The sequence below is a fragment of the Tursiops truncatus genome, chromosome 7 (genome assembly GCF_011762595.2).
Source record: "Tursiops truncatus isolate mTurTru1 chromosome 7, mTurTru1.mat.Y, whole genome shotgun sequence".
Lineage (NCBI taxonomy): Eukaryota > Metazoa > Chordata > Mammalia > Artiodactyla > Delphinidae > Tursiops > Tursiops truncatus.
Genome location: NC_047040.1, coordinates 18,987,880 through 18,999,257, shown reverse-complemented (window position 1 = coordinate 18,999,257; position 11,378 = coordinate 18,987,880). Strand labels below are relative to the sequence as shown.

General features: G+C 43.4%; 1 protein-coding gene across 9 annotated transcripts in view; it reads left to right on the top strand.

Annotated features, from left to right (window-relative positions):
* Nucleotides 1–114: 114 nt before the first annotated feature.
* STK36 (serine/threonine kinase 36) overlaps nucleotides 115–11,378 on the top strand; it is a 33,311-nt gene continuing 22,047 nt past the window's right edge. The window contains exons 1-10 of one of the 9 annotated variants that reach the window (XM_033859738.2): nucleotides 115–136; nucleotides 727–897; nucleotides 1,589–1,729; nucleotides 1,837–1,914; nucleotides 7,032–7,162; nucleotides 7,615–7,864; nucleotides 9,293–9,386; nucleotides 9,680–9,849; nucleotides 10,009–10,196; nucleotides 10,722–10,824. In XM_033859738.2, coding sequence (XP_033715629.1) covers nucleotides 736–897; nucleotides 1,589–1,729; nucleotides 1,837–1,914; nucleotides 7,032–7,162; nucleotides 7,615–7,864; nucleotides 9,293–9,386; nucleotides 9,680–9,849; nucleotides 10,009–10,196; nucleotides 10,722–10,824 — 1,317 coding nt within the window. In that variant the 5' untranslated portion in view covers nucleotides 115–136; nucleotides 727–735. Of the gene's footprint in view, nucleotides 137–200; nucleotides 291–551; nucleotides 898–1,588; nucleotides 1,730–1,836; nucleotides 1,915–7,031; nucleotides 7,163–7,614; nucleotides 7,865–8,396; nucleotides 8,851–9,292; nucleotides 9,387–9,679; nucleotides 9,850–10,008; nucleotides 10,197–10,721; nucleotides 10,825–11,378 lie in introns of those variants that run through there. The other 8 variants (XM_033859737.2, XM_033859741.2, XM_033859739.2 and 5 more) reach the window with 8 other exon arrangements.

Genomic DNA, 11,378 nt, shown 5'->3' with positions numbered 1-11,378 from the left:
ATGGTCCTGAGGGCCAAGGGATGGTTGGGAAATGCCCTAGGAAGTGCCTATGGGCGGCCCACCGTCTCTCCCACACCCCTGAACGCCTATTCCTCCGAACCTCTGACCAGTTCTAGCGAGTAAAATTGGTAACAATGTGAGTCTAAGGAGACCGGCAGTGGGGGTGGGACGATAAGTCCCACGATAAGAACGATAAGTCAGGCAAAATACGAAGGCACCTAGAAGGGGCGGGGCTGAAGGCCAGGGCCGGCGTCCCTCGGCCTGAAGAGCTTGAAGCTCGTAGGCTTGGGGTAAGAGAGGCGCTCCTGTCCGCTAAGCCGGCGGGCCGAGGGTGTGGGCGGGGGTGCTGAGGAGGTTGTCAGTGGCAGGAACTTTGGGGTGGCTGGAAGGGGCGGGGTCGGTGGGCGAGGCTGGATGGAGGGGGGCGGGGTCGGGTGGGTGAGGCTGGGTGGAGAGGGTGGGGTGAGGGGGAGAGGCTGGGTGAAGGGGGCAGTGGTCGGGTGGGCAAGGCTGGGTGGAGGGGGAAGGGGGACACGGGGTCAGGTGGGAACAAGGTTGGGTTGGGAGACAGGAAGAGAAAAGGAGGGAGGATTGCGGAAGGCACTCTGCTCCAAGATCTCATCTTTCCATTCTCTACCCTACCTTATTTATGAGGCCTGGATTGTTACGAAAAAAAAGGAAAAGGCAAGGCGGCTAACGTTAACCTTTCTTCCATGCCCGAACCAGGCCTCCCAGATGTGTGGAACTGTCCCTGGAGCTGTAGCCCTTCACCACCATCTCTATCTCCTTCTGAGGGATCCTGAAATCTCTGTCATGGAAAAGTACCACGTGTTGGAGATGATTGGAGAAGGCTCTTTCGGGAGGGTGTACAAGGGTCGAAGAAAATACAGCGCTCAGGTGGTGAACAAAGAGGGATATCTCTTGGGTGGTATCCCACACCCTCAACTCCAGTGGAGAATGGGGCAGAATACTGACCTGTATTCGTAGGACACTGATTCCTTCATACTTATGAAATATGAGCTCTGAAATTGGATTACTTGGGTTCAAATCGCAGCTCCACCACTTTCTAGCCTTAGAACTATAGACAAGTTACTCAACCTCTCTATGTCTCAGTTTCCTCATCTATAGAATGAAAATAGAACAGCATCTTATTGGGGTATGAGGATTAAGTGTGATGTCACACTGAATAACTTAGAGCAGTGCTTGGCACCTAGTAAACAGCAATTATAATTATTATTAATATTATTATCTATCATACCATGAAGGAAGGGATAAACCACCTGAACTCTATTCTTCCCTCTTCATTTTTTCTTCCTTCCCTTTCCCCTAAATCCCTTAAATATTGAGTTCTTTATCCAGTTCTTTTCCCAGAATACACCAAAGGGATCTATCTGGCAGAGGCTCTTTCCTCCTAGGGTGAGAGCAGGGGAAACCTGGGTAAGACCAGGGTACCATGGGGAAAGTCGAGTGGGAGACTAGCAAGTATAGTGAGAATTGCTCAAACAATCTGAAGTCTGAGTTCTGGAGCTTTGAGGCTAATGTTTAAATAGTGTGGTTAGGCCTTGACTCTTGACCTTACCACTGACAGGTGGTGGCCCTGAAGTTCATTCCAAAATTGGGACGCTCAGACAAAGAGCTGAGGAATCTGCAACGAGAGATTGAAATCATGCAGGGTCTGCGGCATCCCAATATTGTGCATATGCTTGACAGCTTTGAGACTGACAAAGAGGTGCGCTTTGGTTTTGGGTCACCTCTCGCCGAGAAGGGTCCCAGGAATTTCCCATCCTCAAAATGCATAAATGTGGAGCCATTAGTAGCATTGCCTTCTCCCTGCAGGTGGTGGTGGTGACAGACTATGCTGAGGGAGAGCTTTTTCAAATCCTAGAAGATGATGGAAAACTTCCCGAAGAGCAGGTATTCCTGGCTCAAACTTTTTCTACCCATGACCTCTTCTCAGTTTAAGGACTGAGAACTGAGGGCATTGAGAGTCTCCAGTTTGAAAACTCCCAAGTAAAATATAAGAGTCTAGGTATATGTAGAGGCAGTGTGGTGTGACAGTAAAGTATGTGAATGCTGGAACCCAAATCTCTGAATACAAAGGTTGGGTCTGCCACTTTGTAGCCTGATCTTCTTGGGCAAGTTACTTTAACTTCTCTTTGTTCGCTTTCCTCATTTTTTTTGGTTTTTGTTTTTATTTCCATTACTCTAGGAGGTGGATCAAAAAAGATCTTGTGGGCTTCCCTGGTGGTGCAGTGGTTGAGAGTCCGCCTGCTGATGCAGGGGACACGGGTTCGTGCCCCGGTCTGGGAGGATCCCCCATGCCGCGGAGCGGCTGGGCCCATGAGCCATGGCCGCTGAGCCTGCGTGTCCGGAGCCTGTGCTCCGCAACGGGAGAGGCCACAACAGTGAGAGGCTCGTGTACCGCAAAAAAAAAAAAAAAAAAAAAAAAAGAGTGTGCTTCCTATGTTTTCCTCTAAGAGTTTTATAGTGTCCAGTCTTACATTTAGTTCTTTTTTTGTGTGCTACATGGGCCTCTTACTCTTGTGACCTCTCCCATTGTGGAGCAACGGGGTCTTTTGTGTCTCCATACAAATTTTAAGATTTTTTGTTCTAGTTCTGTAAAAAAATGCCATTGGTAACTTGATAGGGATTGCATTGAATCTGTAGATTGCTTTGGGTAGTATAGTCATTTTCACAATATTGATTCTTCCAATCCAAGAACATGGTATATCTCTCCATCTGTTGGTATCATCTTTAATTTCTTTCAACAGTGTCTTATAGTTTTCTGCATACAGGTCTTTGGTCTCCCTAGGTAGGTTTATTCCTAGGTATTTTATTCTTTTTGTTGCAGTGGTAAATGGGAGTGTTTCCTTAATTTCTCCTTCAGATTTTTCATCATTAGTGTATAGGAATGAAAGAGATTTCTGTGCATTAATTTTGTATCCTGCAACTTCACCAAATTCATTGATTAGCTCTAGTAGTTTTCTGGTGGCATCTTTAGGATTCTCTATGTATAGTATCATGTCATCTGCAAAGAGTGACAGTTTTACTTCTTTTCCAATTTGTATTCCTTTTATTTCTTTTTCTTCTCTGATTGCCATGGCTAGGACTTCCAAAACTATGTTGAATAATAGTGGTGAGAGTGGACATCCTTGTCTTGTTCCTGATCTTAGAGGAAATGCTTTCAGTTTTTCACCATTGAGAATGATGTTTGCTGTGGGTTTGTCATATTTGGCTTTTATTATGTTGAGGTAGGTTCCCTCTATGCCCACTTTCTGGAGCTTTTTTATCATAAATGGGTGTTAAATTTTGTCATAAGCTTTTCTGCATCTATTGAGCTGATCATATGGTTTTTCTTTTTCAGTTTGTTAATATGGTGTATCACATTGATTTGCATATATTGAAGAATCCTTGCATCCCTGGGATAAATCCCATTTGATCATGGTATATGATCCTTTTAATGTGCTGTTGGATTCTGTTTGCTAGTATTTTGTTGAGGATTTTTGCATCTGTATTCATCAGTGATATTGGTCTGCAATTTTCTTTTTGGAGTATCTTTGTCTGGTTTTGGTATCAGGGTGATGGTGGGCTCATAGAATGAGTTTGGGAGTGTTCCTTCCTCTGCAATTTTTTGGAAGAGTTTGAGAAGGATGGGTGTTAGCTCTTCTCTAAATGTTTGATAGAATTCACCTGTGAAGCCATCTGGTTCTGGACTTTTATTTGTTGGAAGATTTTTAATCACAGTTTCAATTTCATTACTTGTGATTGGTCTGTTCATATTTTTTTATTTCTTCCTGGTTCAGTCTTGGAAGGTTATACCTTTCTAAGAATGTGTCCATTTCTTCCAGGTTGTCCATTTTATTGGCATAGAGTTGCTTGTTGTAGTCTCTTAGGATGCTTTGTATTTCTGTGGTGTCTGTTGTAACTTCTTTTTCATTTCTAATTTTATTGATTTGAGTCTTCTCCCTCTTTTTCTTGATGAGTCTGGCTAATGGTTTATCAATATTGCTTATCTTCTCAATAACCAGCTTTTAGTTTTCTTGATCTGTGCTGTTGTTTTCTTTGTTTCTATTTCATTTACTTCTGCTCTGATCTTTATGATTTCTTTCCTTCTGCTAACTTTGGGTTTTGTTTGCTCTTCTTTCTCTAGTTCCTTTAGGTGTAAGGTTAGATTGTTTATTTCAGATTTTTCTTGTTTTTGGAGGTAGGCTTGTATTGCTATAAACATCCCGCTTAGAACTGCTTTTGCTGCATCCCATAGGTTTTGGATCGTCCTGTTTTCATTATCATTTGTCTCTAGGTATTTTTTGATTTCCTCTTTGATTTTTTCAGTGATCTCTTGGTTATTTAGTAGCATACTGTTTAGCCTCCATGCGTTTGTGTTTTTTATGGGTTTTTTCCCTGTAATTGATTTCTAATCTCATAGCGTTGTGGTCTTGATATGATTTCAGTTTTCTTAAATTTACTGAGGCTTGATTTGTGACCCAAGATGTGATTTATCCTGGAGAATGTTCCATGCACACTTGAGAAGAAAGTGTAATCTGCTATTTTTGGATGGAATGTCCTATAAATATCAATTAAATTTATCTGATCTATTGTGTTACTTAAAACTTGTGTTTCCTTATTAATTTTCTGTTTGAATGATCTGTCCATTGGTGTAAGTGAGGTGTTAAAGTCCCCCACTATTATTGTGTTACTGTCGATTTCCTCTTGTATAGCTGTTAGCAGTTGCCTTATGTATTGAGGTGCTCCTATGTTGGGTGCATATATATTTATAATTGTTATATCTTCTTCTTGGATTGATCCCTCGATCATTACATAGTGTCCTTCCTTGTCTCTTGTAACATTCTTTATTTTAAAGTCTATTTTATCTGGTATGAGTATTGCTACTCCTGCTTTCTTTTGATTTCCATTTGCATGGAATATCCTTTTCCATCCCCTCACTTTCAGTCTGTATGTGTCCCTAGGTCTGAAGTGGGTCTCATGTAGACAGCATATATATGCGTCTTGTTTTTGTATCCATTCAGCAAGCCTGTGTCTTTTGGTTGGAGCGTTTATTCCTTTCACGTTTAAAGTAATTATCGATATGTATGTTCCTGTGACCATTTTCTTAATTGTTTTGGGTTTGTTTTTGTAGGTCCTTTTCTTCTCTGTGTTTCCCACTTAGAGAAGTTCCTTTAGCATTTGTTGTAGAGCTGGTTTGGTGGTGCTGAATTCTCTTAGTCTTTGCTTGTCTGTAAAGCTTTTGATTTCTCCATCAAATCTGAATGAGATCCTTGCCAGGTAGAGTAATCTTGGTTGTTGTTCTTCCCTTTCAACACTTTAAGTATATCATGCCACTGCCTTCTGGCTTGTAGAGTTTCTGCTGAGAAATCAACTGTTAACCTTATGGGAGTTCCCTTGTATGTTATTTGTCGTTTTTCCCTTGCTGCCTTCAATAATTTTTCTTTGTCTTTAATGTTTGCCTATTTGATTACTATGTGTCTCGGCGTGTTTCTCCTTGGGTTTATCGTGTATGGGACTCTCTGCACTTCCTGGACTTGGGTGGCTATTTCCTTTTCTTTCCCACGTTAGGGAAGTTTTCAACTATTATCTCTTCAAATATTTTCTCGGGTCCTTTCTCTCTCTCTTCTCCTTCTTGGACCCCTATAATGTGAATGTTGTTGCATTTAATGTTGTCCCAGAGGTTTCTTAGGCTGTCTTCATTTCTTTTCATTCTTTTTTCTTGATTCTGTTCCGCAGCAGTGAATTCCAGCATTCTATCTTTCAGGTCACTTATCCGTTCTTCTGCCTCAGTTATTCTGCTATTGATTCCTTCTAGTGTATTTTTCATTTCATTTATTGTGTTGTTCATCTCTTTTGTTTGTTCTTTAATTCTTCTAGATCTTTGTTAAACATTCCTTGCATCTTCTTGATCTTTGCCTCCATTACTTTTCCGAGTTCCTGGATCATCTTCACTATCATTATTCTGAAATCTTTTTCTGAAAAGTTTCCTATCTCCACTTCATTTAGTTGTTCTTCTGGCGTTTTATCTTGTTCCTTCATCTGGTGCATAGCCCTCTGCCTTTTCATCTTGTCTATCTTTCTGTGAATGTGGTTTTTGTTCCACAGGCTACAGGATTGTAGTTCTTCTTGCTTCTGCTGTCTGCCCTCACTTTCCTCATTTTAAAATGGAAATAATAATAATGTCTACCTCATAAGGCTATTGTGAAGATTAATGAGTTAATTCCTGTAAAGTGTTTGAAAGAGTGCCTGACACAAGTGTTCAATATATCTAGCTATTTTTAATGCTGTTGTTATTGTTAGGCACCTCTAGGTAAGAAGGCCCAGTGTGGTGGTACCAGAGAGGCAGGAAGGGATAAGCATTGTGGTTAAGGCAGGATTCACCACCAAGGCACAGTGGTTAGCCGTAGGATTTGGTTGAAGACATTCTCCAGCCATATTCATTCTAGGGATTTCTCTGTACTCTAGCAAGTAGGCCCCCTTCAGGACTTCCTGTCACAGCATTCTGTTTCCTTCTAAGCATTCATCATTATTTGTAAGCCATCATCTTATTTGTTTTGTCAGTCTTGTTTGTTTGTCTGGCTACTTCTCTTGAGAGAAGGGACTTTGTCTTATTTAATAACAGCTAATATATATTGAATGCTAAGTGCCAGGCACCATTCTGAGCAATACGTTACTTTACATGCTTTAACTCATTTAAATCCTCACAATGATCCTATGAAATAAGTAGTATCATTATTGTCGCCTTATGGGTAGATGATGAATCTGAGAGCCATAAGATAATTTGCATGTGGTCATGCAGTTATTGAGACTCAATAAATTTTCCTTGAACGAATGAATGAACAAATGAAAGAATGAATGGATAGGGGAGCAAGAACTAAGGAAGGTATCTTGTGAAGCTCTGGAAGAAAGGGAAGGAAGAGAAGATCACATCAGTAGTAGTATTAGGGTGGAGTCTTTGGGCTCATCAGCAGACTCCTTCCGCTGACTTCTCCTTTCTTCCTCTCACCTGACTGTTTGACCCCTAGGTTCAGGCCATTGCTGCCCAGTTGGTGTCAGCCCTGTACTATCTGCATTCCCACCGCATCCTCCACCGAGACATGAAGCCTCAGAACATCCTCCTTGCCAAGGGTGGTGGCATAAAGCTCTGTGACTTTGGGTGAGGTGCCTGACCTTCTGTCTCTGCTTCCAGTTCTGCAAGGAGCCTTAGATCATATGCTTGAGTTCCTTGGGCCTCATTTTAGAACCTGAGCTGGAGACTGGGATTCCTGCTGGGTCTTGGAAGATGGTCTGTTTGTTCAGGTTGGGGATATCTCGCACAGTGATAGGTAGCAGTGACCAGCTCTAGAGTTTATTATTTCTCTATTTCTCTATCTGTCTATCTGTCTATCTCACACAGTGACCAGCTCTAGTGTTTATTATTTATTCATTTATCTATCTAATTTTTGGCCCTACCCACTGCATGCTGGATCTGAGTTCCCTGACCAGGGATCGAACCTGCACCCCCCTGCAGTGTAAGCACAGCATCTTAACCACTGGACCGCCAGGGAAGTCTCTCTTGTTTTTATTGAATATCTTCTTTTTCCATTTTGATTCCATCATCTACTGCAGATTTGCCCGGGCTATGAGCACCAACACGATGGTGCTGACATCCATTAAAGGCACACCACTCTACATGTCTCCAGAGCTGGTGGAGGAACGACCATACGACCACACCGCGGACCTCTGGTCTGTGGGCTGCATACTGTATGAGCTGGCAGTGGGCACTCCTCCCTTCTATACCACGAGCATCTTTCAGCTGGTCAGCCTCATTCTCAAGGACCCTGTGCGCTGGCCCCCCACCATTAGTCCTTGCTTCAAGGTGATGGATACTGAAAGACTGCTTTTGCATCAGAAACCTGTTTCCCTCTGCCCTGTTCCCTTTTCCACAATTTTTTTCCAGAGCTGGGGCTGCACTTTGCAGTTACTTAATTGATGCAGGAGCTGGGGCAAGCTGCCTTGCTTTTGTACTGCAGAGCCTTATTCTGGGAGGGTGATCTAAGGTGTGCCCAATTTGGTAGTAGCAGCCCCTCCTTGGGTCAGGCTGTCCTTTATCAAAATGGAGAGGTAGTTTCAAGACACCAGAAACAGATATTGGTCCCTTTACACACTCTCTATTCTACTAATTTCCTATCAGATGCAATGGCCGAATGATTTCCAGATTTGCCAACACAGCTGTCCTCTTCCTGAAAGAATCTTTAGATATCCAAATGGCCATAGCTGATGGGGCTAGCTCACTGATTAGGGGCAGAGGATAGAGATGGTGCCTGTCTTTTGCAGTTAAATCTCAGCAGGCCGGGGTGGGGGTGGGGGGAGGGAGGAAAAGGAATTGACCTTTTTTATTTTTCATCTAGGGCAAGATTTGAGCCTTCAATAAAATTTAAATGCAGCCTTCTCCCAGGGTAAAACCTCATGATAACTTTCCTTTGTTTTATCTAAGATGAAAAGAGACAAGTTTCTCCCCAACCTATTTAGCTGGGGGTGGCCCAAATAATTATCAAAAAGAACCTAAACAAAGGAAGCATAATTGGGTGATATCCATAAGATATACATTCTCCCTTAGGGCAGACATGCAGGTATCTCCAGCAAGAGCCAAGGTGTAATGATCACCTTGTTTTAGAACAAGGGTTGTAATCTACTAGTACCTTCTATTCCTATTTCAGGCCCAATTGAGGATTTCCCCAAGGACACCTTATAACAGATGTACCCTTTTCAGACAGTCTCCCCACCCCTCCACCATCTGAAGACTTGCTGAAAGATTTGTTTTTGAGTGCTCCCAAACACATCTTTACACAATGACTTATGCGTGTGAGTGTGCTTTTAACTGTAAGTGCATTTGTTCCTACCCAGCACAAACAAACCACAGTCAAAGGGAGGGCAAAGTGAGCAGTTTGGGACCCCCTTGAATGTTTGCTTTCTGAAGATGATTGTGAAGATGACATCCCTCTCTTTCTCTTCGTTTTTTTTCACTTCTTCACAAAGCTGTTGACATTGAGATTTCTGGTTTTACTTTTGGGGCTCTAAAATGTCCATGGACAGGAACTGGGGCTCCCCAGAAGGTGAGGCAGTGAGGTCTGTTCATGATTTCAGCCAGGGAAATGAGGCCTAAGGATAGGATTAGAGAGGGCGTGATTAAGACCAGCCAGTCTGTTGTAAGAATGCACTCAGGAGTCTTGGTTGGCCGATTCTGATGAGTTTGAGAGAGCCTGTGGAGAAGTGAAGGCTGATGGGGTATCCTTTCTCTCCACAGAACTTCCTTCAGGGACTGCTCACCAAGGACCCCCGGCAGCGTCTGTCCTGGCCAGACCTGTTACATCATCCCTTTATTGCTGGTCGTGTCACCAGTGAGTCCTTAGGGTTCCCAGGGCTCTTGCACTTCCCTAATACTCTACCCAATGCAACCCCTGACCCCAACGTCTGGATCCAACATATATTCTTTTCCCCACCAGCTTGAATTTTCTCCCTAGCCCTTTGCATGACCCTTGCCACTTCCCTTGTAACCCCAGTCCCTCTTTGTCACTTTGTCAAAAGGGTCTCCTTCCACAGAAGCCTGGAGATGCTGAAGTTGTCTCTGGCCAAATGGAAACAGTGGCGCAGCTCCAGTGTGATCACCTGTCCCCCTCTTCTCTCCTTGCAGTATTAACCGAGTCAGCAGGCCCAGATTTGGGTACCCCATTCACCAGTCGCTTACCCCCAGAACTTCAGGTCCTAAAGGACCAACAGGCGCATCGTCTGGCCCCCAAGGGCAATCGATCTCGCATCTTGCGGCAAGCCTATAGGCACATGGCTGAGGAGGCCAAGCAGAAGGTGTGTGGGGCAGAAGGGCATGTATGACATAGCCAGGCTAGTGACTGGGGGAGTTGGAGAAGGAGGGTGACTTTCTAGGGTTGGGAAGGGGCCACGAATAGGATTCATAGTGCCTTATGACAACCAAGTAGTTCTGACTCAGTGTCTCATTTCCCGCAGAAACACCAGAACCCAGGACCTGCCCTCGAGCAAGAGGACAGGACCAGCAAGGTGGCTTCTGGCACAGCCTCTCTGACCAGACTAAAGGCCACTCCTCAGGAACCAAGTCTCTTGACTGGGGTCTTAGGCTCAGAAATGAAGAGCAGCTGGGCTGAGTGGAGGGCTGGAGAAGCTCCCCCTGCGCCTTGGTGAGGAGGGTAGAACCAGGGATTTATAGGATGAGGTCGCTTGCAGATCTTTGGCTCCAGTCAAAGCAAATACAGCATGGTCCCTGTCACTCACTACTGCCTAAATGTAGACAGGGCCCTGGGAGTCTTGAGTCCTGGGTGCCTGAACCCTAATTCCAGGTATTGATACTTTCCTGATTCATCAGGAAACGTGGAAACTTTCCTTTCTCTATGTCTCAGTTGTATTGATTCATTAACTGAAAAGGAAAGAATCATCTCCACGCAAAATGGAAGATTATTTGAGTTGAGAGCTACGGGTGAAAACCGCCAAGGTAGCTTTGAGAAGAAGATCCAAAGTGGGAGGGCAGTCAAGGATATGCGTGTAGTGGACCTATCCTGTCCTGGCCAGATCCTAGAAGGAGGTCTCCTCTAGCCAATCCTATATGGCTTATTTTTCATTCCTATCCTGGATGTAGAGGGAGGGACAAGTTCATGAACTCTAAGCCTCACAGGTCTGGAACTCATCTTACTCCCTGCTTCCTCTAGCAGGGAAAACTGGATCACCCAGGATTGTGAGCAAGCATTCCCAGAGCTGAGGCCAGAGGTGGTGGGCCAGCAGAGCCTTGATGCAGTGGACCTAGAAAATGAGGTGAGACCTAGGGGCTCCTCCTGGCCTTGTCCCTGCCATGGGATGTTGGGTCTTGGTAGATGTTTTCTAGAACAGTGATTCCCAACCCTCCAAGGAATAGCTCCCTTTGTGTTAAAAATTGCTTTCTTATTATTTATAGATTTTAATTGCATAGTATCTGAACATTTAATTATCAAAAATTGGAGTACATAAGTAAAAAGGAAAGTCCCTCTTGAGCCTTATTTCAGTCCCAGAGGTGTCTGTCTCCTTCCTAACTTTTTGTGCTTTTTCATATATTTATATATATGTCCACATAGAATATATAGTTTGGCTGTTTTTACATTACTGAGTTCATACCATATGTATCGTTTTGCCTCATGCATCTCTTACATGATCTGTTCTAGAGATCTTTCTACATCTACTTCAATCTTTTGTTTTTTTAAGGTTTTAACTTTTTATTTTGAAAACATTTCAAACTTAAATAATAATTGTGAAAATAGAACCAAGAATTCTTATATACCCTTTCACCCAGATTCACCAATTGTTAAAATTCTGCCACATTTGCTTTGTGGTTC